Source organism: Acipenser ruthenus, chromosome 16 (genome assembly GCF_902713425.1).
Source record: "Acipenser ruthenus chromosome 16, fAciRut3.2 maternal haplotype, whole genome shotgun sequence".
Classification (NCBI taxonomy): domain Eukaryota; kingdom Metazoa; phylum Chordata; class Actinopteri; order Acipenseriformes; family Acipenseridae; genus Acipenser; species Acipenser ruthenus.
In genome coordinates, this window is record NC_081204.1 from 17029246 (window position 1) to 17056677 (window position 27432).

A 27432-nucleotide genomic window follows, 5' to 3' on the forward strand; every position below is an offset into this window, starting at 1 on the left:
AATGGCCGGGTGAGACCGATAGGAGCTGATAGAAGCCGAAAAAAGGGGCGTATCTCATGAATACTGATAGATCCGACACCACATAGATAACACAGACATAAACAAACAAGATAGCTGCTTCTGCATCCAGCGCTCAAAGAATATCACAGACATTGGCAGAGCTTTTTTTTAGATGTTATAGTAATAAAATAACAACTTGGATCGCATTATTGAGGAGAGTGGTGATAAAACGAGTGATCAAGAGATGATTTATCTGTATTTACTATTATTAAGAGATATTTGAAAAATATAGTGAACAAAGGGTGGGGCTGGGCTGGAGATGCAGTACCGAGTGTCCTGTTGATATGCAGTGCCTTTTAAACTTGTTTTACTGTGAAAAAATTACTTTTAAACAGCGCGTCTAAAATAAACTGCGCGTGTGAAACTAAATTGGACCTGACGCGCCTGACACGCGCTGAATAAATGGACCGCAAAGGGTTAATCTTGCGTACCTGACTGATTTGACACAGAATTTTGTGAACCCTGACCGTGACACCCCCTCCTGAAAAAATCTTAATTGAAAATACCCTGATTATAAATATGAAAGATTAGATTTTCAGCTCGAAAACAGACCACACCGGAAAACATTTCACATTTTGTATAAGAAGAGAGTGTTGAACTCCGACTACACCACTTTACTGACGGAGGCTTCGATGTGCATTTAACAGTTCCTTTTGCGGCAATTATCTCAGGTCCTTTGAGTTCAGGCAAAAGCTATTTTGTGAAAAAATGTTTAGAAAGCTCACACCAAGGAAGGTCTTCCGTCTGTCAATCAAAAAAGGCAGGACTTCCTCTTGTCAAGCAGAAAAGGTACAGGACTTCCGGAGTGTCATAAATCAATCACTCAAAAGGGGGAGGGGTCAAGCTACTTGACAGATTCTACTCACAACGTTTTCCAGCACACACAGCAGTGTCAAAACGCTCTGCAAGCACACACTTTTACTGAAACTTTGCCTCGGGTGTTAGTTTTGATCGTGGTCTGAATTGATGGAAGAAGGATGATCCACTTAGCCATGGATTCCCAGAGGTTTTATTTCCCCTAACAATCTTGGGGGTTTTGTTTTTCCTCTCATAAGTGCTAATGGATCATATACTGTAAGCAACATAGTTAAAGAGCATTTCCAAGTTCTGAAATGTCAATGTTCTTAGGTTCTTAATAAAACTCTGTTGATGTCTAGCAGCACAAATACCAGACTTTATTTGAAAGCAGGGTTTGGGAAAAGGGGGCAGCAGCTATTTTGCGTGAGTTTCTCAGAACGAAAGCAGAATCTGAAAAGTCTGCAAATCTCCTGGCTCTCTGTGACTCAGAGAGATCTCTCAAAAGTGAAAATTGCGTTCACTTTGTTCATTTCACAGATTGTTTAGGTTTGGGTGCTGGGCTGGACCAGTCTAACATGTTCCTCAGGTGCAGATTGCAACATGCTACCTGTCTGAAGTGGAACAAAATGTATGAAGCTGAGATCTTTCACTTTGAGAGCGTAGTTATAATTATTATTTATTTCTTAGCTGACGCCCTTATCCAGGGCGACTTACAATTGTTACAAGATATCACATTATTTTTACATACAATTACCCATTTATACAGTTGGGTTTTTACTGGAACAATCTAGGTAAAGTACCTTGCTCAAGGGTACAGCAGCAGTGTCCCCCACCTGGGATTGAACCCACGACCCTCCGGCCAAGAGTTCAGAGCCCTAACCACTACTCCACACTGCTGCCCACATAGTGGTAGTAATAAAAGAATAAAACACAGAAGGAATGACAAAGTCTTCTCGTGGGAAATCTTGAATAATTATTAATATTTCTTTCAGGCATGTGGTACAATGGTACAGAGTGCTAGGGTAGGAGAGTCAGTAGTACAGATTGCTATCTGATTTACAAACAGACGTGTGAACCCTGTCTGTGACCAAGAGACAAGGCACTGAGGCAGAGCTCAACACGACTTTTGAATCATGCCAAGGGCTTTGAAATTCTGGTTGAGACACGGTTGTTAAGTTCTGGTCAAGAACGGCTGTGGAGTCACGCTGAAGCCACTGGAACCCTGTTCCTGTGTTCGTCCTTAAAGGGATCCTGGCTTGGGGCTCGAGGGGGAGGTAGTGTTTGGTAGCTAGGAGTGGAGAACTGAGAATACATTTCATTACAAAAGGAGCCATAGCATGGCACAGCGGTTTGAAATGAAGCCGGGGGGGGGGGGGGGAGGGGGGGGGGGCGTATCGCTCTCCCGTTTATTTGTGCTAATTGGAAAATGACAGCGAGGTAATGAGAAGCCAGCCCTTATCCTGTCCAGCAGTCCTCCTCCTGGATTCCAACAGGATTTCAGTTGTTTCGAAACAAAGCAAAACAAAAGAACAGCCCCCATCTCCCCTACTTCTACTGCAGAAAGAAATACAAAATCTCAAAAGAAATGATCTGTGGTCTTGAAAACTAAGTGTATACTCTTTAATGCCACACAAATAAATAAACTCAACTCTTATATGAGCACCCGTGCTGCTATTCCTATGCAAGCGGTAAGGATAGCTTATCAAATGATTTGCTCTGCAGTGAACATTTATTTATTTATTTATTTATTTATTTATTTATTTATTTGGTTGGGACAACGTACAATTAAAAACATTGTTGATTAAACAAGCGATGCATTGCACACCCGATTTAACCGAAGCTCATTTACATCGGTATTCCCAAAACTAAATAAAACAAACAAAACAACAATAACAATAAAATACAACAAAGAAATCAAACAGGGAGGGGAGCTAACAAAACGACAATAAAACACAACTAAGAATCCTAAAATAACAATAAAAAACAATTACAAACAATAAAATACAATAAAACAAATGGATTGGGACTAGACATGGTCACAAGCTGGTCCTGTTTTAACCATGTTTTCAGTTATGTTAAAAAGCTCTTGTATTCTGATATACTTTTCATGAAGTCCGGTAGCGTATTCCAGAACATGGCACCCTTAATTGAGAAAGCTGTTTGTGCAAATTTACAGCGACATCGAGACACTATACAGTCTCCTCTTATGGTTGAACGAGTGACTCTAACAGCTTTTACAGAGCAGGGCTGAACAAATTCCCTTAGGGGCTGAGGGGCCAGTTCATGTAGAGACTTAAAAATCAGACATGCATTGGAAAAATGTATAAAATTATCAAAACTTAACATGTTATATTTTTTAAGAATGTGACAGTGATGATATTTTACTGGCTTTTTATCTAGAACTTTCAAACTCTGTTTGTATAAAGAGTGAAGTGGTTTTAACATAGTTGACCCAGCCTGTGACCATACAGTTATGCAGTAGGACATATGGGATAAAATCATAGAGTGCAAACACATCTTAGCAGCAGTAGTAGATAAATAGTTTTGAACATAACCTTATTCTGAAGACTAACCCAGAGTCTTACTTGCAGTGGCAACACTAGGGTGCTGTAGTTTCTGCAATGGATCGCCTCAGGTGCATTGTCAAAATATTCTCCCACAATTGGCTCATTCCATCTCGTTACTTGATATCACAAGCCAAGGCATGCCTAGTCATTAACCGCTTACGTCGCCCTGTCCCGCGGGCAGAACATGGTACTGCAATTACACATCATATATCATAAATCATCTGTAATATAATTACAAAAGCAAAAGAGCAAGAAAAGCTAACTCAATATCAAAAACGTTGTTTTTCTACCGTCAAACAGCAAAGGAATTTTCTGAATTCACCATTTCAGCGCTGAGATATCCCCATCGCAATGTGTCGAGTACTTCACAGTTCAAAACAGCTCGGATCGAGTAGCTGTGCGTTTCGCTGCTCTGGCCTTACACCAATCTGTTTGATGGTGAAGTCTTCCTGATCACATTGTAGGGGAGGTCACAATCTTTCCATTCATACCTTCACTTTGCAGCCTGAGAATGAAGTTGTGCTGGCGGACCAACAGGGGCTGTGGCCCACAGATTGGGAACCTCTGGATTAGATGACAAACGTTACATTTTTAAACAACAAAAAAATACCGTCTGCAATATACTTCTAATTTTTGTAATTTGTTTATACAGGAGGAGCAGATTAAAAGCTACACGTATATAATATACACATAACAAAGTCCGCTGGCCTGACAAATAAGATGACATATGTCACATTTATAAACAAAAAATACTTTCTTAGTTTCTTAAAATCAAAATATTAACGCAATTCTAAAATCTTTTTCTAACGGAAATGAGAAAATAAAGCAATACATCCTGGGTTATTATTTGACACAAGTGTACATGGCTTGCACACTTACAGAAGAGGGTTTTTTTAGGGTGCATCGCAGTGCACTTCAGGTGCTCCCTAAGCATTGCGACACTAAACAAAATGGTTGACGGACAAAATAGTGCAGTACACTTTGTGATTTGGGACACAGCCTTAGTTTTGCGTATGATCAGCTGATGCTGCGCACTCAAGGCTGTCCACATACAAGGATAATAATGGGAGTTTGTTGTGTACTCGCTGTATCATATTTCTGTTTTGTGTTCCCTGATTAGTTCTTTTGTAGAAATAACATTTGCTGTATTTAAGGGTTATAAAAGTGTAGTTTTTTTACAAAACGGTATAACTGTAGCTGCATGTTCTTATGTAGTTATGTATTTATCTTCAGAATTTCCTCTTAATAATTGCTATTCTATAATCTGAATAATTCCACGATCCGAACACCACCTGGTCCCAGTTAGTTTGGAAAATAGAGGTTTTACTGTAACTTGATACAGTACTTCTCCATAATTATTGCCGTCCTAAGTTAAGCTTACATTTTCAAAGTGGTAGTTTGTTTGAATCTAGGTGCAATATATTGATTTGATTATTTATACGGTACATCAAAAAACACAAATTCCCTTGTGAAAAAACATTTTTAAAAAGTGGTGTGCAAAACTAAAAAAGTAGTGTGCAACATTTACGAGAATAGTGGTGAAACTTAAAAACGAGTGTGCGAACACAATAAAATGTGTGCCGGAAATAGAAATGTGTGCCGGAAGTCATTATCGTTTTTATTTTCCGGCCCACATTTTTTTGCTCACCGTGTTTTTTTAAATGTTCACCCTGCCCTTCCGGGCCACCATAGATAAGTGTCTACTGCAGTGTTTACAATTAAGAATTTAAAGTTATATGGTGTTTTAGGGTTAGGCTGTTTTTTTTTCTATGAAACCTTTGTCACAACTATTTTGAAGTGTTGCATTTAGAGTTGCATGGTGCTGTATTGATGTTTGTATTGTTTCTGTGAAGATCGCTGCTTCCGGCTAATTTTGAAGTGTGTTATTTAGAAGTATATGAGGTTGTATTCATCTTTAAATGTTTCTTGTGGAAATCTCAATTTTCTTGAGCACTTAGAAGTGTTTGTATGAAAAGCGCCGTAATACTTTGAGCCTTAATGAATGTCTCTTGTGGATCATTGATACCTGCTGCTATATTTTAATGTTTAACTCTGTACCAATAAAATGTCTTGTTACTTTTTACCTTGGTGCCGCCCTCACTTTATACACTTGCCTTCCTTGATTTTTAGAATAACCTGTTATTTATTTGGAGTTATACTAGCTTTAAATTGGCGTAGTCGTTAAACCCACTGAATTGGTCATTTAAAATAATCAATTAAATTAATGTTGATAACCAGGGTCTGTCTCCTGGTCCCCTGGGGCCGCTACATGAACCCCCCTCCCCCCCATGCCAGAATTCCAGTCCCAGGGGAGACTGGGTCAGCTGGAGCTGCTATTCGTGCTGCTAACCCATTCCTCTCTGTCCCCGGCAGTACGGCATGGTGTTTGACGCGGGTTCGACTCACACCTCCCTCTTGGTGTACAAGGAGAACGACACGGGTCTGGTCACTCAGATCTTGCTCTGCGATGTTGAGGGTCACTATCTCAATGCTGTGGGCCTGTGTCGGCCCTGTGTTGCAGTTTCTATTCATTTCATTTGGAAGTTTTGTTTTAGCAGCGCAGTCTCCGTCCCTTAGTGCAGGGGTTCTCAAACTTTGTTTGTTGACGGACCCTTTTTTAAATGCAACATTAATCATGGATCCCTGTGACAGGCTGGCCCGCAGTGGTGACGTCACGGACCAGGAAGTAACTGAAACCAAAACAATGGATGGGCGGGTGAAGCTGAATGCTATGGCACTCAGCTGAATTTATTAATAAACAAAACAAAACAAAAGATTTAAACAAACAAAACAGAAACCAAAGGGCACGAGGGCCAAACGAATAGACAAAGACTGTTTAGCAGTCGTTTTTTTAAATGTTATTTTTCCTCGCTCTCGCTCTAACTCTCTCCCCGTACTCTCCTCTGTACACTCCACCCTGCAACATGGGCAGCTGAAGGTTCTTATACTCTGGCCGAGGGGTTAACTAGCTGTTAATTATCTTATTACCCCTCGGCCACAGTCTGCACGCGTTTGGTAAGGATGCATGACTGTCAGCTAGTTAAATAATCAGTAGCTGATCAGTCATGCATCCTTACGGGGTTTTTAAATATAAGTAATAAAAGACGCAGCGCTTTTATCCGCGCCGCAAACAAAAATACAAATAATAATACATAGGGGTGGGACACTCCGCCACAATCCCCAACGGAGAAAAGTATATCAATGTACTTCTAAACACATACTGTGAATAATGCTGTAAGTAAAAGAGTACTTACAGATGTCAGTAAGGTGGGCCTGCTTATTTTTTTGTCAAACTTTCTGTTCTTCATTGCTTGGCATTGTCCCTGACGTCTGCAGAACTAACAGTAGTGTGAGGACGTTTTAATTATATTTTATTGATTCAAATTAATATTATTTACTTTGATTAAGTTTGCTCATGCATTAAAAATTCCACTTACACCTGCCAAGTAGCCTACACATAGGTGAAAGTGTCATTTTGACTGAAACCAACAGGGGTTTGGGAGCCGCCTAGGCTCCCCCCAAAAACTATGGGGTTCCACATGATCTCAGATGCATTCTGAGCATTCACTGGACCACCTTCAGAATCAAATTTGAACTTAACTTTGACTCCTGCACCCACAAGCCACAACTCCTTATGTGATGTAAATCATGTGATTTTTGAAAATGTTAACATGCTGCCCTGAAACCATGCATTTTAAATATATAGTGCGTCAAAAAGTTAAGATGTAATATATCTGTAAGGCTGTTTTTTTTCTAATTAAGGGTTTGTGTGCTTATGCCCGTGTGTTATCTGGAAAAGTAAAAAAGGTAAGGTGACCATATTTTGTAAACAAAATCCGGGGGCACTCAGTTTTGGGAGCACAGCAAAGTAGCCAAGACTGACATGTATGTTGCAGAGTGTATCATGAGCAGGTTCTATTTTAACAGTTGCACATATTCGTTACAAACAGAAAACAAATATGCAGACAATCTACTGAAACAGACACACACTGCGCAATAATTAAGCAGAATTTTTTTTAATTATCCCAAACTAAACAAAACAGGCAATATGCAAAAGTCTACTTCTTCTGTTGCTTTCAAGCCAAAACTAAGTAGACAGGGTTACACATGGACATACTGGGAACTTGATATAGCTAACCAGGACTAAAGTCTAATTTTACTGACATACTACTGTACAGTATGCTGTTATGGGTTTTCATGTTATGTCAATTTAGATTATAGAAAAAAAAATCATTTTTTTTTTCTAAAGACAAATCATTGTATTTTGACACACTTACATACGCACCAAGCACACAAGAGCACGTATTAAAGCCCATAACCCAGGCGTTTATAAAAAAAAAAATGAGACGAGCCAAAAATAGGATATTAAACCTAAATATTGTACTAATTACAATAAAGGTTATAATGTACTGTGACAAACAGCGAATGAATCTGAATCAACAATCTCCCTCTCTACCTGTGACAGCACTGTACAGCAAAAACTGCGTGCCCCGTACTGAATGTTTCGGCAGTTTATTCCGGGGGCAGTCGGAAGCCGGCCATTCAGGAATGGGATGGCGTCACGGTACCAGTTTCATTCAACAAAGTTTCATTCATGAATTGGAGGAGACGTGATTGAACTAGCTATCGGAGGGGGCGATGCTGAGGGTACTTTAGGGGGACGTGACGCCATAACCGGTTCCTTTGTTGTGGTTGATGGGAGGAAACGAGAACTGTTTGGAGCGAGAGGTAAGTGTTTTGTGTTTGTTTTGCAACCGTGTGTCTTTTGTCATTGCCAGAATAATTAAACACGGATCTGGGAGCTGCAGCCCGGGGCCAGCGATTCACCCGGACTTCACCGCACCTGCACTTAACCAAGTATCACTGTTTCTAGCACCGCACCTGCACTAAGAGCACGCACTGTCTGGAGAGGTGTTTGTGGGTTTTGTGATTATTATTTCGGGACTGCAACCCCTTGTTTTGACGCTGGCAATACCCATTGCTGGGTAGAGCCAGCTTTATTATTTAATATTTGGTCAAGAAATAAAAAGGAACTTGAACCGTGAACTTTGTGTTTGTCCTTGTCTGGAGCACCTGCATCACCCTTTCACTACACACTGCAGCCCACACGTTCACATGTACTTACTCCCTCTCCATTCTCGTATAATCCTCATGCAGCTGTTTTTTTTCTTGTCATGCGATGCAGTTATCTAAACAAGCACTTTTTTAAGGTGTTTAGTTTTTTTTCAGTCAAAAAATGTCCAATTCAGAACGCACAAACGATTGGACACAAGAACAACCTCTTAGGGGGGCGTTTGTAAACTCAGTCTGAGATTGTCAGAGTGCACTCTGGCCGTTCGTAAACTCTCGGAGTGCTCTTTGGTGTCGTTCGGAAAACTCCGAGGAGAATCCTGTCGGAGCGCTCCGAGCACACTAGCAGCTCCAGCTTTGGAGCTGAATTGTCAGAGCGTTCAATTTCAAATGCGTGAAGGGCTTGCTGTGATGGATGCGGGTATGAAGATGCCATGGATACGATTTTACAACACGCACCAACATGCACTGTAGTGCACATACAGGTTAAGAAACACATGTAAAATGCATACAGTGCGATAAATCAATACATTATTTTATAATAGTGATCAATTACTCCACTTTGATACATTATAACTGCAGATTGCAGGTCTTGTTAAATAAATTGATATAAAATAGACGCCGACTTCTCTGGGGCTGCTGGTATGAAACATCGTAAATAAATGCTATTGTTCTAGCCAGTGACCAATGGCCATACTAGTTTTATTTTTTTTTAAAGACAATCCCCAATTAATCCATCTATTTGTAACGTTATAGAACACAGTATTGAATAAAACAATGTATTAGCTAACGAATTAGGGTTTCTAACATGAAAAATAATAAATCAAAGTAGAAGCAATATATATAAATATATATAAAATATTTTAAAACTAGTCCTGCACAAGGCCCTTTCACGCAATGATTTGAACTATCGCATTTCATGTTTTACCACATCAAAAAACTGAAAAAAGGCATAGCAATTTTATGTATTTTAAAAATTTTAAAATAACCCTAAAGTTGCACAATATCACAGTAAGAATTATTCTATTAAGATCTATAATTTGCTCAAAACAACGTGGTGCAGCAGTTTGCTTGGTTTAGACTACAATATGCATGAGCAGCAGGCAATTTCAGGAAGGACTTGGGTGATATAAAGTAGCTGACAGGTCAGACAAATGCATTAATCTAATTAATAGTGATATGTACAGTAAGTGTCAAATAGGGGTGTCTCTAAGTTGAATCGTGTAAAAATATGAAGTCATTTTTTCGTAAGACTGCTCAGACTGAGGCCAGCAGCAAGCTTCTACGTTCTGTAGATAGGAAAAAACTGCTCCCCGGGACTCCTTATTTCCCATATCTTTTTGCGTGAGCGAGGATGGAAGAAGCTGCTGAGTTTACCATCTCACTCTTATAGTATCTCTGCTCTCTCTCACCCTGCGCTCTCCATCGCTGTTTGCATTGTCCCCCTAACAAGACAGTTCCAACCTGGCAGTTCTGGTAACTATCGACTAAATTCCATTTATTAAATTCTTTGTTTTTTATTTATATAGCTGTCCGATGGGCTCAGGAAAAAAAAAAAAAAAACTGCCGCTATCACACTCAGTTTCTATGGCCAGTAAAAATAAAGTGTTGACTGAACTCTTAGCCTTTGCAAAAAGTACAGGCAATTCCCCAAGCCTGGCTTGACAGGGGGGTTACACAGCTAAGAGAAGTCACTCCCCCTCGCTGACTTTGGGCAATACATTTCTCAACCCTGACTGACCTGTATCTGACTTCTGAAATGTTTCCCTGCAGGATTCAGAGCCCTGCGCAGAGGGAGCAGGTGCTGGTGGAGGTGGGGAAGATGATTGGCTCGTACCCTTTCAAATTCCAGGGCGCCCGCATCCTGTCTGGGGTGGAGGAAGGGGCATACGGCTGGATCACCATCAACTACCTGCTCAGCTCCTTCATCAAGGTAAGGCAGTGATCTGATTGCCTGGGTGGCACTGGGAGGGAGGCAGTGAGGTTCAGTGATTAAAGCTAAGGTTCGGGAGGGAGGCAGTAGCAGGAAGGCAGAGGTGCCTGTCCCCCAGCCCTGCAGTTTGTTTTCTCTGTGTTGCAGTACTCCTACGAAGGGAAGAGGCTGCACCCCAAGAATGGAAAGATCCTGGGTGCCCTGGACATGGGAGGTGCCTCCACACAGATCACCTTCACCCCTGAAGGACGGATTGCAGACAAACAGACCGAGGCCAGCTTCCGTCTCTATGGATACATAAGAACATAAGAAAGTTTACAAACGAGAGGAGGCCATTCGGCCCATCTTGCTCGTTTGGTTGTTAGTAGCTTATTGATCCCAGAATCTCATCAAGCAGCTTCTTGAAGGATCCCAGGGTGTCAGCTTCAACAACATTACTGGGGAGTTGGTTCCAGACCCTCACAATTCTCTGTGTAAAAAAAGTGCCTCCTATTTTCTGTTCTGAATGCACCTTTATCTAATCTCCATTTGTGACCCCTGGTCCTTGTTTATTTTTTCAAGTCAAAAAAGTACCTTGGGCCGACATTGTCTATAACTTTTTTAGGATTTTGAATGCTTGAATCAAATCACCACGTAGTCTTCTTTGTTCAAGACTGAACAGATTCAATTCTTTTAGCCTGTCTGCATACGACATGCCTTTTAAACCCGGGATAATTCTGGTTGCTCTTCTTTGCACTCTTTCCAGAGCAGCAATATCCTTTTTGTAACGAGGTGACCAGAACGGAACACAATATTCTAGGTGAGGTCTTACTAATGCATTGTTTTAACATTACTTTCCTTGATTCAACACTTCTCACAATATATCCGAGCATCTTGTTGGCCTTTTTTTATAGCTTCCCCACATTGTTTAGATGAAGACATTTCTGAGTCAACATAAACTCCTAGGTATTTCATAGATTCCTTCAATTTCAGTACCTCCCATATAATATTCATAATGCACATTTTTATTGCCTGCGTGCAATACTTTATACTTTTCTCTATTAAATGTCATTTGCCATGTGTCTGCCCAGTTCTGAATGCTGTCTAGATCATTTTGAATGACCTTTGCTGCTGCAACAGTGTTTGCCACTCCTCCTATTTGTGTCGTCTGCAAATTTAACAAGTTTGCTTACTATACCAGAATCTAAATCATTAATGTAGATTAGGAAAAGCAGAGGACCAAATACTGATCCCTGTGGTACACCACTGGTTACCTCGCTCCATTTTGAGGTTTCTCCTCTAATCAGTACTTTCTGTTTTCTACATGTTAACCAGTCCCTAATCCATGTGCATGCATGTCCTTGAAGCCCTACTGCGTTCCGTTTGAGAATTAATCTTTTACCCGGGACTTTGTCAAAATCTAAATAAACCATGTCACAATGCTTTGCAATTATCCATCGTCGATGTTGCATCCTCAAAAAAATCAAGCAGGTTAGTTAGACACAACCTCCCTTTCCTAAAACCATGCTTACTGTCTCCCAGGATATTGTAACCATATAGGTAATTTTCCATTTTGGATCTTATTATAGTTTCCATAAGTTTACATATAATAGAAGTCAGGCTTATTGGTCTGTAGTTACCTGGTTCAATTTTGTCTCCTTTTTTGTGGATCGGTATTACGTTTGCAATTTTCCAGTCTGTCGGTACAACCCCCGTGTCAAGAGACTGTTGCATGATCTTGGTTAGCGGTTTGTTATTAACTTCTTTCATTTCTTTGAGTACTATTGGGAGGATACGAACACACGGCGTACACACACAGCTTCCTGTCCTACGGGAAAATGCAGTTCAGGAACTCTGTCCTTGCCAAGCTTGTGAAGGTAACTCAGGTCAATCCAGCTAGTCCTGCTCTTCTTGGGAGAATCAGTTCCTCAAGGAGCTCCTCTTACAGTGTTTGTTGGACTTCTCTAAAGGAAGCTGCTTCCCAGCACAGTGTGAATGTAATCATAGAATTACGTTGGGCAGCGGAGTATTTTAATTCAGGGACATTAAAGTTTTTTCTTTCACCAGGAAAACAACATAGCCAAGCCAATGGTCCACCCCTACTTCCCCACTGGCTTAATACCACGCTGGGAGAGATCTTTCATTCCCCCTGCCCCACTAAGCCAGAGCCCTACCTCCCTGACAGTAGAGTGACGTTCACGGGCAATGGAAGCCCCGCGCAGTGCGAGTCGCTCATCAAAAACCCTCTTCAACTGTTCCGCCTGCGCCGGGAAGCCAGAGTGCTCATTCGATGGGGTCTGTCAACCTTCAGTGCGTGGCAACTTCTTTGTAATTCTCTGGCATCCCTGGGCTGCTGTTTTTACAGCTTTCATACCAGTTAGTCTCCTGACAATGACTTTGTTTGATGTGCAATTTAGATAGCAAAATAACAAGGTGGGGGCACGTCCCCAAGAGGTGACTCGGATATGAATTGTTGTTATTGTTGTTTCTCTTCAGGCCTTCTCTGCGTTTTTCTACACGTTTGACTTTCTTAAGCTGGCTCCACGGTCCTCTCTGGATGTTACGAAGAAAACCACTGAAGAATTCTGCAAGAGAGACTGGAGCAGCGTGCGTATCGGGGGTGGGGTGGGGTGGGGCGGGGCAGGGACTCACTGCAGAATCACACTTCAGAAATAATCCAAACCTCAGCATCAAGGCTATTGCATTGCTGAAGGATAGGGTTCTTATATACAGTTGGATATCTGTTCCATAAAACCTTTAGCTGATAAAACATTTGCAAGCTGTTCTTCTGGTTATCGTCCAGCTGAGTTGTTTGATCCATAACCACCCTGTGCTGAAAGTGCTGCATCTGTGTTTCTGCTGCAGCTGAAGACAGACTTTCCCACAGAGAAGGAGAATAATCTGAGAGAGTACTGCGCCACCAGCTATTACATCACCACTCTACTGGCTGATGCCTACAAGTTTGACAACCAATCATGGAACAAGATCGTCTTTGAGAAGAAGGTGAGGGTGAGGGAGTTTCAGTCCGTGCAGCGATCAAACCTCCGCCAACAAACTAATAAACTGCAAGCGAAACAGCAGCAGCTTTTCTTCTTCAGACTTGAACCAGCTGAAGATCGTTCTAATGTTATCTTACTCTTTTTTTGTTGCGTCTCCTTCCGCAGGGCTGCAAAATAACTGTTGCTACGTGTTCCCCTCGTTCACTCGAGCCCTCCTCTCTTTCAGGCTGATGACACCGATATCTGCTGGATGCTGGGCTACACGCTGAACTTGACCAACCTAATCCCCACTGAGACCCCTGCAAGGTGAAAGGGCATGGCTACAGCGTGCGGGCCGCCTCGGTCTTCTTCATCGTACTGGTCATTGCGCTGAGCCTGCTGGCCCTGGTAGTGCAGTGCTACACTCAGTGCCGCCGCAGCTTCAACTCACACCAGTCAGCAACTGAGTCACCAAAAAGGGGACAGTGAAGAAGAGGAGGAGGAGGGGGACGAGGTCTGGTTAATATAGAGGCCAAGTATGGATTTGTCCCCATCCTGGTTTTTGATGCTGAAATGACAGCAATGGTACGGGTACTTCAGCAAAAAAATGATTTTACTGTATTTTAGTGGAGCTCTGTGCATGGCACAACATTTTATAAACTATCCTGTATCATTCGGAACTTAAGGATCTGAAATCTAAATACTCCATTTCTGTCTTCAATTGTACAGTGTATGATTACATTTTTTTATATAAATATATATTGTAGTATATTTGGATTTCTTGGTTTTGGTATGTTTCTGTTATATAGTGTTATATTTATACCGGTTCAGAGGTCTCTATTGGTATTTCTGTTTATTGGATATATATAATACTGTAGAAGTGTTCTCTTAGGGGAAATAGATGCACAACTATATTACTCTAAAAATGAATAATATTGATTTCTAGTCTTTAACTGTGGTTTCGGTGTTTTCTCTTCAGATGTAAATGAGGAAAGGTTGACACTTTTGCAATAAAAGGCTTTCCTGTGATGCATGTGATGTGACATGTTTCTATCATGAAACCATCCCCCTGCAGAATAGCCCCTTTAGTTTGCATGGGTTTTTCTCTTAAGTAATAGCATGTCTGTCTGAGTGCTCATTTAACAATGCTCTGCTGTCACCTGCTGATCCTTGAAAGAAGCCTAAAACTCGTGGTGAAAACGAGGATGCTTTTCATATCCTGCCATGTTCACACTGTGCCTTTCCAATGATTCACCCTCTTTGATATCCTGCTTTACCATTCTTATCAGTGTGTTACCATGCTAACCAATTCCTTTCTCTGCCATGCACTGCACTACACATTGCACACTTTAACTCCAGGGTGTTATTATAATAATAATAATAATAATCTTTATTAATAAAGACAAATGATCACAAAGCGCTTAACAAAAGTATGGAAACAGATCAAATAGCATCTAATATACCCAAACTGTTAAAAGCTCTGGTATTTCATCTTTCAAGTTTATTCACAATTTTTTTTTTGAAGGTCAGTTTTGTGTCATTCTTCCTCACATTTGGAAACTCTGTAATAAAAATCTATCTATATAACAACAAACTATCCGAAACACAGTAGAATGACAGAAAATAAAATTATAAAAACAATAGAAAAGTTAAACAGTAGTTCCTCTACATGGATTCCCACCATACCTTCCTGAAATATAATGCAGTACTTAAACAAAAACAAACCAAAAATAAAAAACCCAAACAACCTGTTAAAAGTAATAACATATAAGAACATACATAAGAAGGTTTACAAACCGAACCAGGTAACTACAGACCAATAAGCCTGACTTCTATTATATGTAAACTTATGGAAACTATAATAAGATCCAAAATGGAAAATTTGACCTTGGCTGCTGCAACAGTGTTTGCCACTCCTCCTATTTTTGTGTTGTCTGCAAATTTAACAAGTTTGCTTACTATATCAGAATCTAAATCATTAATGTAGATTAGGAATAGCAGAGGACCTAGTACTGATCCCTGTGGTACACCACTGGTTACCTCGCTCCATTTTGAGGTTTCTCCTCTAATCAGTACTTTCTGTTTTCTACATGTTAACCAGTCCCTAATCCATGTGCATGCATTTCCTTGAATCCCTACTGCGTTCAGTTTGAGAATTAATCTTTTATGCAGTACTTTGTCAAAAGCTTTCTGGAAATCTAAATAAACCATGTCGTATGCTTTGCAATTATCCATTGTCGATGTTGCATCCACAAAATAATCAAGCAGGTTAGTTAGACACGATCTCCCTTTCCTAAAACCACGCTGACTGTCTCCCAGGATATTGTTACCATATAAGTAATTTTCCATTTTGGATCTTATTATAGTTTCCATAAGTTTACATACAATAGAGGTCAGGCTTATTGATCTGTAGTTACCTGGTTCGGTTTTGTCTCCCTTTTTGTGGATCGGTATTAAGTTTGCAATTTTCCAGTCTGTCGGTACAACCCTGTGTCAAGAGACTGTTGCATGATCTTGGTTAGCGGTTTTTAAATAACTTCTTTCATTTCTTTGAGTACTATTGGGAGGATCTCATCCGGCCCAGGGGATTTGTTTATTTTAAGAGCTGCTTAAAAGAAACACATTTTAAGCAGCTGTGTTATTATATGTTCTATAATATATGTTATATTATATGTTATATAATATAACATATATAACAAAAATAACTGGACTGCGGATAAACTCTGGTCAGGAGGGAGCTATACTTTGTGGTGGCAAAATAAGTTGAGGAGTTAAGGAAGTTAATAAATCCACTCCATATCTCTTCAAATAGAGCCGGTTCCTTTTGCAAATCCTATGAGCAAATATTCCCAAATCACATAGATATATTTGGGGAGTTATCATTTTTCCAACAAAGAGCAATACATTTATCAGCTGTTATTAGTGCCATCTTAATAAATCAAACATCCCCAATGCCCATATTTGTCACTAAAGACATATCGCCAAGACATACCAGGCGTGGCTCAGGTGGTACAATGATGTTTGTTATCTGAGAAACTGTTTGAAATAATGTTCTGGGTTGTAATGTAGCCTGCGGATCAGACTGAATTGCAATAATCAATGATGCCTTTCTTTCTTAACAATCTCTCCTGGCTGATGCAGCTGTCTTCCATTTCACTAATTCTGCTTTCAGCCTCTTCTACTATTTGAAGGCTGGTGTTCACATCTTTACAGAGTTTTCTGAATTCAGCCAAAACTGTCCCCATTTCACTCGCCTCCTTGTTTGGCATGGAATACCATTCTCTCTTGTTTTGTTCTCCAAGCTTTTTTGGTTTAAACTTTTTTTATTTTTAAATTTGGAATCGGCAATTATTTTTACCCATTTTCTCCCAATTTGAAATTTCCAATTGTTTTTAAGACCTTGTCTCAGTGCTGCTGCTCCCATATTGATTTGGCAGAGATGAAGGCAAGCATGCGTGTCCTCTGAAGTAGTGAAGTAGAGCAATTCATCGATCTATGGTTTGATTGAATTCAGAAGGGGTGAAAGGTCAGCTGGGATCCCATGCCATTCAGGAAGGAAGGCAGCTTCATACTTGAAAAATTTCAGGAATGGTGATTCAGGGAGTGTGAAGTTGGAGAGATAAACCATCTCCCCACCAACAAGGTACCCAGCCCAGTAGCCAAATGTCCCAATAGTCATGATGGTGTGATTGCAGTGAGCAAGAATAGCAAAGTCCTTTGCTGGGTTTGATTCATTTCCATCACCAGAGAAACACACATCTCCTTTAGAAGCATCAATGTTCTCTTTGCACCACTCCATGCCATTGCTGGTTACCACAAACACAGGTTCTTGATACTTGTTCCTGAAATAAGACATGGCTTTATCAATGTAGGCCTTATCTGCTATCACTCCCTTCCATGCATCTCTCATAACATGCACATAGTCCCCCCTTCGCACATGGACTCCAATGAAGGTGACATTTCCCCGACTCCCTTTAATACCTTCCAGGTACCGGTTGGCCTCGTCTTTGAGGAAATCATGGAAGGTGAATTCCCTAAGGATGTCTTCTTTAATATGATGGTAGAAGGTCCAAGAGCAAGGATAGCCTGTTAGCTTCACATAATCCCCAGGAATGTTGTAATACTCATTGGACATCCAGTCATGGAGCGCGTAATGTTTCCATTCTATGTTTTTGTTAATTTTACTATGAAGCACAGGTAAAGTGATCTTGAAGATTGGTGCTAAGTACTCATGCATCTCTGGAAGTATGTATGCTTGGTGATTGTTTTGCTTAGCCAAGGCATACAGAGTTGCATACTCACCCATTTGATTGCCAAGACGGCCAATTGAGTTTACAGTCCATATCCCTCGATCCTTTCTAATAGTGGTCATTGTTGATTTGGAACTTGATTCTAATTGATCCATCTTCAGGATTTGCTGTTTATTAAATATTTCAATGACTCCATATGAGAAGGACATTATGAAGATACATAGTAGAAACAGTAAGAAAATACATGGTTTCCAAGTCATTGGCTTTTCAAGTTTCATTTGTTTTCTTTGGTATCCTAAAAAGAGTAAAAGAAAATGTATGTAAGTGTTTTTGATAAAGAAAACCACCACCCACTTTCCTGTAAATATGCATGTGTGTGTGTTTAGCAGGGATGGGGTTAATCTCCAGCTCTATCCCTGATTGAATGCCCAGCTGCATGCCCTTCGAATTGGTGATATCATGGGGCAAGTTCAGCATGGAAGAGGGGGTCTTGGTCTCAGTTCAGCTCCTCCTACATGGCACAAGGCAGCCCCAGCTCAACGGAGGAAGCTGGTAGTCAACGAGATGTTAAAGCAGGAGGAGAGGATGAGGTGTATAAAGGCCATTTCCCAGGCCAAGCAGGGAGAATGGATGAGATGGGAGAGTGTGGAACAACGCAAGATTGGCTGGCAAGACCTATGGTCAATGGAACAGAGCAGGATCAGTTTCCTCATCAGGTCAACATATGATGTTCGTCCATCACCACAGAACCTAAACCTCTGGGTAGGAGAGGATCCCTCATGTCCTTTGTGTTCATCACCTGCAACATTAAGGCACATTTTGACAGGATGTAAGGTGGCTCCTAGCCAAGGATGGTTTACTTGGCGCCAGGACCAGGTGCTGCGATGTTTGGACTTAGCATTGGAAGACACGCGTAACATGACCAATAAGTTGCCACCTGTTCCATCAAAACATTACACACAAAAGACAACATTCCTCCACCCAGGAGAGCAACCACCAAGAAAAAGTATTAAAACCAATCCTCGCCCAGGACAACTGGAAGCTGCTAGAGACTGGAAAATGCTGGCAGATGTTGGTCAACGGCTTATTTTTCCACCTGAGAGACGTCGGATTCAGTGGCCAAGAGTTATTTCGCACAGTGAAGAACTTATCTGAAGCAGCAGAGAGGAGCAGCAACTGGCTGTGGTTGAGACGCAAAGATTCTGGCTGGGGATCTCAAGCACAATAGAAAGAAACGCTGATGTACGGGTAAATAAGCTGGGTTGAGTTGAGTGGGGGATGGACGGGGGTGATGCTGGGACGCCAGAATCACCGTCGAGCCCTCTTGAGGTGTCATGGGCTAGTCGACGAACACTGAGGATGGAAGGTGCCCACTTGAAGACCCCAGAGATGTACCCGACTTAGCTCAATCCAGACGGTTGTCATGCTGATGCGCTGGGGAGACCGCACTGTGGTTTGATCCCCTGAGCCAGCATCGCAGCCGTTGTGTGTGCTGATGCGCTAGGGAGGCAATAAGCTGATCCCTGGAGTCAGCATTACACTTCAGCCATCAACACCAGACAGAAGGATATCTACATCATCATATGGAAGGAAGCACAAATGGATGGAGACACATATGGATCACATTAGTTTACTGTAAAGCTATGTCTTAGTTGGTGCTTATCTTGGTGAGAGCTGAGTTCAAATCAGCATGAAGTTTTAACATCTACTTTTGTGTAATTGAAATCCTTGTGATGGGGGTTGGTGGGTGTAGCGCCTGTGGGACCAGACGTGACGACACAGACAGGCAGGAAGTGAGGCATGACCTGTGCACCAGCAAGGCAGGGCTGGGCAGGGTTTTATTAATTCACAAATAAACTAACAAAAAGAATCCCCAGGAATATCAACTATGATAAGCCCGGGTTGAAAATAAAATAAATAAACAAAACAAACAGGTCTCGCACACTGAAAAGCGCTGTTGTTGCTGCCTGCTCTCTCATGCTGCCAGTGGTCAAGAGGACGAATTACCGCTGCTATCAGCTGTCCTCCTGCCACAGTCCTACTGAACTTAATTGCAAGGTTCTGCCTCCGAGTTTCCATTCTGCCACTGCACCACCTGGCTGGGTTTGCAACCTTTTCACAGTTATCTTATTCTATGTTGGCATCCCTGAATAGATGCACATTGATCCTGAGCTCTGGTGCACAGAGTGGCTGGGTGTGGTACAGTTCTCACTTTAGTGGCTCAGGTGTTGTGGCTCCCCATTGGTGGTGAAAAATAACAGGTGTTATATTTTATTTATTTTCCTTTTTTTTACAGTACTTCCTGATAAATGCTCTGCAGCTATTGTGCAGTACTCTTTTTGTAATAATAAATGATCTGGCTAGGAACAGCAAAGCTACATTGTCTTCAATTGAAAGGGACAATATATGGCAAATATTTGTGTCTTCCCCTACTTGTTACCTCTCTAAAGCTGAGGGGCTCTACAATAACACTCATCTATTCTCTTTATGCCATGTGGATTTTGCTTCCCTAGGAATAGTTGGTGGTTTAAATAAAAATTCTGAAAAGAATGCTATATGACGGCTTTGACGGCGTAGCCGAATGTTTTTTTTTGTTTCATTTCGTTTCTCTCTCGCTGCTCTCGCTCCTAACACCCACCTTGAGTGTAGAGAGCTGCAGGCTTAATTTGGGAGATGGCCACCTTCTACACAAGGTTTTTAATTACCATGGATGGGCTTCCCATCCACACTACCAAACAAAAACAAACATTCGGCTACGCCGTCAAATTTATAAAACAATAAACCATAACAATAACAAACACAGCGTACGCCGTCATATTTTCACAATAACTAAATCATAATAATAATAAACCACAAATACAAAATAATAAACTGCACAGGGGCGGAGGGGAGACCCCGTTCTAAAAATAAACAAATAATAGGAGGCTGTGTGGTCCAGTGGTTAAAGAAAAGGGGCTTGTAATTAGGAGGTCTCCGGTTCAAAGCCCACCTCAGCCACTGACATTGTGTGACCCTGAGCAAGTCACTTAACCTCCGTCTTTCGGGCGAGACGTAGTTGTAAGTGACTCTGCTGCTGATGCATAGTTCACACACCCTAGTCTCTGTAAGTCGCCTTGGATAAAGGCGTCTGCTAAATAAACTAATAATAATAATAATAATAATAATAATAATAATAATAATAATAATAATAATAATAATATGGAATACAATAATAACATAATAAGATTAAAAGTATAGATTGGTTATTTTTAACATTAAAATTCTGCTTGACAATACTGTACTCACAAAAATCAGGGAGTGTTCTCAGCACATGTTTACAGATAAACCATTGTTAATATGAAGGAAACAAATGTTACATTCAGTAGTTCGGGACAAACACCAATCACAAAATGTTTTAGTACAAATATTTATTGTGGAGAATGCGGAGTATGCGATTTTACAGAGAAGTATGTTGTATATACACATTCATTTGGCATCAAACCTAGCTTGGTTTGAGGGCTCGCTGCCTGGTCGAATGGACGAGGCCGAGACCCCCAAAAAGAACAAGCCAGTCTCAATAATGCCATGATTAGTATTGAATATAGCCCACTTGAAGGTTTAGTCAACCTTTAACAAATGATCATCAGCATGCAGGAGAGGAAAACAAAACCCATTTTTGGGAAATAAACCTCTGGGAATCCATGGCTGATTCGATTGCCCTTCCTCCAGGCAGGCTACTAACGCTTAAGAGCACATTCTTGTAAAAGCATTTTTAGGATCTGTAATATTTGTTCTAATGTAAACTTGGTAAGCACTGGAGGACCAACAACCTAACCGTTTGATAAAGGAGCCTGGAACTCCGTGGCGAGAAGCTGCTACGATTCTGATGGAATGACCGGAGAACGGCTCAGCTGAGAATCCGGACCTGGAAATAATCAGGTGAAAAGGTGAAAGAAGAACCAATGTCGGGTGATGATTATTCAGCTTTCGTTAATAAACAGCGGGCCTGAGGGTGATGCACCCTGAGAAAGATGGAGATGGATAAGAGAGAAAAGGGGTCATATGGGCCAACATGGGAGTTTAATTTATAAACAAAATTGAAAAGCATTCCCTAATCTTCCCGGTTAATTTTACTTCTTTTGAGCAGGAAGGAAAAGATATCAGATGAGGTGATTGCTAGGTTAGAGATGAAGGGGTGAATCTGGGGGTTGAATTTGAGAGCGATGTAGACTCTGAGCACCTAAGGAACCCAAGAAGGCTAAGAGAAAAGGGCTTTAAGGTTTAATCGAAAACAGGGAGGAGTAGCTGGAGCAGATGAGAGGCACCAAGAGAGTACGTTGATGGTGATAGGTAGGCTAGCAGGGGGAGAAAGAGATTCTGATCGTTGAAGCCCTTTCAGGATTAATGAAATTTGTGAGTTACTGAGTGTAGAGCTGGGACACCGAAAATGAGTTTGTAGAAAAACTGGGTGCCGGAAATTGAAATCTTATAGCTCCATTTTTAAGGGACATAATATAGGATGACACTACGGGCACTGAAAATGAAGGGAAGGTAATGTTGAATGGAAAGTGAATTTTTTAAATAAATTCCAGGATGACCAGTATGTTTGCAGTGATTGGGGAGTGATGCTGAGAAGAGTTGTTTCTTGAGCCTGCAGAATCAGGGAATGCAGCGGGTGGCTCACATGAATGTCAGGTCTGAAAAGGGAGGAATCTCATTTGGCAGGCGGTCGTCTTCGGGAGCTAATGCTCAGTCTCTGTGTTTGGAAACGGGAAAGAGAATCGTGATTATAGTCAGGTGGCAGAGAATGTGTTGAGGTCTGAAAATGAACTGATGAGTAACAGATAAACAGGTAATCCTTCTGAATATGCTCATTATATGGTGGGAGGATGAACGACCTTGTTAATGATTTGGACTGTAGCTGAATTATTTGAGTGGAGAAGAATGGATTTTTGAGCCCAGGAAGACTCCCAAAAGGAATGTGGCTACAACAAATGGATACATTTTGCGCAATGACAAGGAGTGATCGGGTATAGTAATGATGCTGAATTCGTCCGGCCATGGAGCAGAAAACCATTTTCCCTTGTAGTATCCTCCAAAGCCAAGAGAGGGAGCTGCATATGTGAACAGTTGAATGTCTTCGTGCAGCAGGAGACAGTCGTCATAAAAGAAAGTAATGCCGTTCCATTCTTTTAGTAGGAGCTCCCACAGGCGGAGTTCCAATGAGTATGACATCATTGAGGGAATCAAATCAAGAGAAGGTAGAAGATAAAAGCTCTGCCTTGAGGAATTATCCTCATTGCAAAGCATATGACATGGTTTATTTAAAATTTCCAGAAAGCTTTTGACAAAGTCCCGCATAAAAGATTAATTTCTCAAACTGAACCCAGTAGGGATTCGAGGAAATGCATGCACATGGATTAGGGAGTGGTTAACATGTAGAAAACAGAAAGTACTGATTAGAGGAGAAACCTCAAAATGGAGCGAGGTAACCAGTGGTGTACCACAGGGATCAGTATTAGGTCCTTGTTAAATTTGCACACGACACAAAAATAGGAGGAGTGGCAAACACTGTTGCAGCAGCGAAGGTCATTCAAAATGATCTGGACAGCATTCATAACTGGGCAAGCACATGTCAAATGACATTTAATTGCAAAGTGTAAAGTACTGCATGCAGGCAATAAAAATGTGCATTATAAATATCATATGGAAGATACTGAAACTGAAGGAATCTATGAAAAAGACCTAGGAGTTTAAGTTGACTCAGAAATGTCTTCATCTAGACAATGTGGGGAAGCTATAAAAAAGGCCAACAAGATGCTCGGATATATTGTAAGACGTGTTGAATTTAAATCAGGGGAAGTAATGTTAAAACTTTACAATGCCTTTACAACTTTACAATGTTAAGACCTCACCTAGAATATTGTGTTCAGTTCTGGTCACCTCGCTACAAAAAGGATATTGCTGCTCTAGAAAGAGTGCAAAGAAGAGCAACCAGAATTATCCCAGGTTTAAAAGGCATATCGTATGCAGACTGGCTAAAAGAAATTAAGCTATTCAGTCTTGAACAAAGAAGACTACGTGGTGATCTGATTCAAGCATTCAAAATCCTAAAAGGTATTGACAATGTCGACCCAGTGGACTTTTTTGAGAAGAAACCAGGACCAGGGGTCACAACTGAAAATTAGATAAAGGGGCATTCAGAACAGAAAATAGGAGGCACTTTTTTACACAAAGAATTGTGAGGGTCTGGAACCAACACCTCAGTAATGTTGTTGAAGCTGACACCCTGGGATCCTTCAAGAAGCTGCTTGATTAGATTCTGGGATCAATAAGCTACTAACAACCAAACAAGCAAGATGGGCTGAATGGCCGCCTCTCGTTTGCAAACCCTCCCATGCTCCCATGTAGTTTAAATGGCCAAGGAGGGACAGAAGATTGCGTTTGGTAGGAGGGGGACCGGACAGAAAAGTGGAAATAGAAACAATACGATCCCCTGAGGACAGGCTCAATGGGCATGATTTTAAATATGTTTGAAATATTGACTTAGCCAGCCATGCGTTTTTCCCAGCAATTTTGATTAAGAATATGGCGTGGTCGATTTGCATATTGCAGAGAGAAATCTTCGTGAGGGATTAAACTATTGATGCTGGGTGTGGTGGAGTTATGGGGAGCAGAAATGAAGGAAGTTACAGGCGGAATAGCACAGGTTCCTTCATTGAAGTTATTCAGAGTATGCAGTATTGCGGCCCTGACTGGTATTCAAAGAAATGGGAACTCTTTTGAAAGGGTTTGAATAAACTGCCGATAAGCTAAAAGAAGAAAATCATCTCACAGAGAAGGGACCACTATGGGGGCCTGCTGGACACCCATAGCGGCCAGGGAGGTCACTGCAGGGGCCTGCTGGATGCCTGCGTTGAGGGGAGGGTAACCTAAAAGGTTATGTTTGGAAGACCGCTGGGAAGGGCGGAAGAGTGAATGGAAAAGCGGGGCCCTGCTGCTCAACCGTTTGAGGTAAGGAATAGAAGGGGGCTGCGGGGCCCTGTTGAAGCCCGCAGCTGGAAGGAAACCGTTTGACAGAGAAGGGAGCACTATGGGGCCTGCTGGACGCCCATAGTGGCAGAGAGGTCACTGCAGGGGCCTACCGGATGCCTACAGTGATGAGGGGGTGTAACCAGAAAGGTTACAGTTGCATGTTAGACAACAGTGGCAGGTGTCGAAACCCCAGGATGGATCGCGGGAGCAGCCGCTCCTCACTGTAAAAACAATCTCTGGATATAAATGCTCAAAACTGCTGATGAGCAGAAAGAAAAGCATTTCACAGAGAAAGGGTCACTATGAGGGCCTGCTGGACGCCCATAGTGGCCAAAGAGGTCACTGCAGGGGCCTGCCGGATGCCTACAGTGAGGGGAGGTAACCTGAAAGGTTATAGTTGAAACCAGCGATTTATAATAGTTTTAGTATAATAGTTTTATGTTAACTGCAACTATATTTTTGTAATTGCACCGTTTTCTCAGTCCACTGCACTTATCACTTGTATATTAATATCTAACGTAATGTAACTCTCACCATATTATCTGCACTTATTCAACTTGCCCCTTAATTGAATTATGTGTTGTATTTTGTACTTGTTCTTAGCTAAATATGCTCTTATTAGGACTGAAGGTATTGTATACCGTATCTGCACTTACTGTAATTGGAAACCAACTAAGAGCTTTCTAAAAATGTATTGACCTTTGACCTCTCTTTATTGGTCAGACTGGACAATTGACTGTTTTAACAGCTTAAATCACTTTACAGATTCTAGATAGACTTGTGTTTACTACTGCACATGTATAAGAAACCAACTATGGCTTTTCCAAAAATGTACTGGACCTTGACCTTTGACCTCAGGAAATTTGTGACAGCTTAAATCTCCTTACAGACTGGAGATAGGTTCAAATTTACTATTGAACATGTATAGGACACCAACTAAGAGTTTTCTAAACATGTCTTGGACTTTGATCTTTGACCTCTCGTTATTGGTCAAACTGGACAATTGACTGTTTTAACAGCTTAAATCACTTACAGACTGTGATTTTGCTTGCAGTAGCCTAAACTGTAACGCATTTGGCTCCTGAAATGTATTTAGCTCATCATCACCCTCACAAGTTTACATATGCCTGGAGGTACCATTGGTGTACCGGCCTGGTCAGTTTTATTTATTTCTATTTGTGTCTAAAGATTTGCATTTTTATCCCATTATACAGAGATATTAAAATGTCAACATTTATGTGTCCAGCTAAAGACCATTGCTGCAGTGTTGACACTTCCCCAGTTACAGATCAAAACTGCTGAAAACACAACTGTCTGTCTGCCCCCCAACACACAAGGGCACTGTGTGTGCATATGAGAGTTTCGCAAGAGTGAGGAGATGTACGAGGCAAGAGAAGTACAGTAAAGTAGTATGAATAAATTACAGAGGAGCCTGTATAGTGTCTCGACGTCACAGGATTAGAATACACCAATGGAAATTCTGTGCATTTAAATTTTGGAACCGATATCTAAGTTTAAAAAAAGAATGTTTACTCTCTGTGGCACCAATATGCTTCCGTACAAAGACACAACGCGTTGGAAGGTGAGACAGTCACTCAACTTGCTATAGAACAACACTCATTCTCATGCACTTTAACAAACATATTAATTAACTTTCCAATTAAAATACACCTGTCTCAGAAAAATATTCAAATTAAAGTCTGGTTTGATACTGTATACTCTGTTTTGGTTGGTTAACACCTTCAATCACTATTATAATGAGTTTGCAATGTGCTACAGACTCCAAAAGGGACATTTAGCTTTGTTAGTCCAGTTTTCTTTACCATTTCCTTCTACCTTGGTTACAGACAGCACATTTGCCTAGCAATTTATTTACATTGAAGCCCTTGTGTTAAGCTGAATTCTAAAAAGAGCCTTGCAACTGTTCTAGTTCTTCTCCAGGGTCCTCACACCAACATTCAGTCTGTTTCAGTACAAGTTAAAAAATAATATTTCACACTTAGTAATGATTAAAAAATAAGGTGGCATAGATAAAGGTAAAGGATATCTTGAAATAAAGGTATAAAAGTCAAGATAAAATATAAAAAGAACATAAATCAACCCATTAAGCTCCCTTCACATACAGTAAAACATAGCACCAGTTTATTATCAAGAATATGAAATAAATACTTACTGGAGAGTAAAGAGAAAATAGCTGTTGTATATTCTGTTCACGAGAGAGGTGTTTATATTAACAGTTGGTTCAACGGGTGACTGGCAGCCAATATGTACTTCCTTAAATGAGGTTCAAGTGGAGGAGGCGGGCATTTAGGAGTGCCAAAATACACCCATCTTACCTTAACACAAGCCAATCAGCATTTGTACTTATTTTGTAAGACTGAAAAGTAGGTGACAGACCCTTGAAGCAGTTTTTTGTGTCATTTATTAGTTATATTAGGATAATATGTAAGAAGGTAGTAATTTAGGCAATTATTGCAAGAAAGACTCACCTGGTTTGCACTCTGAAATGGATTGCAGCAAGCTAAGTTACCAATACCTGACGGTAGATTGTACTGCAGCAACGTTGAAAATGATTTTAAAAAAAGGTTTTAGAAGAAAAAGAAAAATAACTTTTACAGCCCTTTCTGGTTTTTTTTTTAATCTATAAGAAAATCAAAACCGTTTTGGTTGCAAAACTAATTTTCTTTTTAATAAAAAAAACTTAAAGATTGTTTGCTTGTTCCACAGAAGATATGTGAGGGGATGGAGGAATGAGATTAAAACCACTTGAAGCCATTACTGGC

General features: G+C 40.9%; 2 protein-coding genes across 2 annotated transcripts; one reads left to right on the top strand and one right to left on the bottom strand.

Moving 5' to 3' along the window:
• The first annotated feature begins 5804 nt into the window (after window positions 1-5804).
• LOC117414316 (ectonucleoside triphosphate diphosphohydrolase 8-like) lies at window positions 5805-14414 on the top strand. The gene is made up of 6 exons (XM_058989610.1): window positions 5805-5926; window positions 10269-10428; window positions 10576-10701; window positions 12904-13014; window positions 13273-13410; window positions 13633-14414. Exons 1-6 carry the CDS (start codon window positions 5805-5807, stop codon window positions 13714-13716), a joined length of 741 nt encoding a protein of 246 aa, XP_058845593.1. The 3' UTR covers window positions 13717-14414.
• Window positions 14415-14747: 333 nt separating this feature from the next.
• On the bottom strand, window positions 14748-26918 carry LOC131697752 (galactoside alpha-(1,2)-fucosyltransferase 2-like). The gene is made up of 2 exons (XM_058988955.1): window positions 26823-26918; window positions 14748-17930 (listed from the first exon to the last, which is right to left on the bottom strand). Exon 2 carries the CDS (start codon window positions 17911-17913, stop codon window positions 16879-16881), a length of 1035 nt encoding a protein of 344 aa, XP_058844938.1. The 5' UTR covers window positions 17914-17930; window positions 26823-26918; the 3' UTR covers window positions 14748-16878.
• Window positions 26919-27432: the final 514 nt, after the last annotated feature.

What these genes read in the sequence shown, in the direction of transcription:
- LOC117414316 (XM_058989610.1), top strand. Translation starts at nt 5,805, where the DNA reads ATGGTGTTTGACGCGGGTTCGACTCACACCTCCCTCTTGGTGTACAAG. An exon ending in TATCTCAATGCTGTGGGCCT is followed by an intron (nt 5,927 to 10,268) that starts GTGTCGGCCCTG and finishes GTTTCCCTGCAG; the next exon opens with GATTCAGAGCCCTGCGCAGA. An exon ending in TTGCAGACAAACAGACCGAG is followed by an intron (nt 10,702 to 12,903) that starts GCCAGCTTCCGT and finishes GTTTCTCTTCAG; the next exon opens with GCCTTCTCTGCGTTTTTCTA.
- LOC131697752 (XM_058988955.1), bottom strand. Translation starts at nt 17,913, where the DNA reads ATGAAACTTGAAAAGCCAATGACTTGGAAACCATGTATTTTCTTACTG.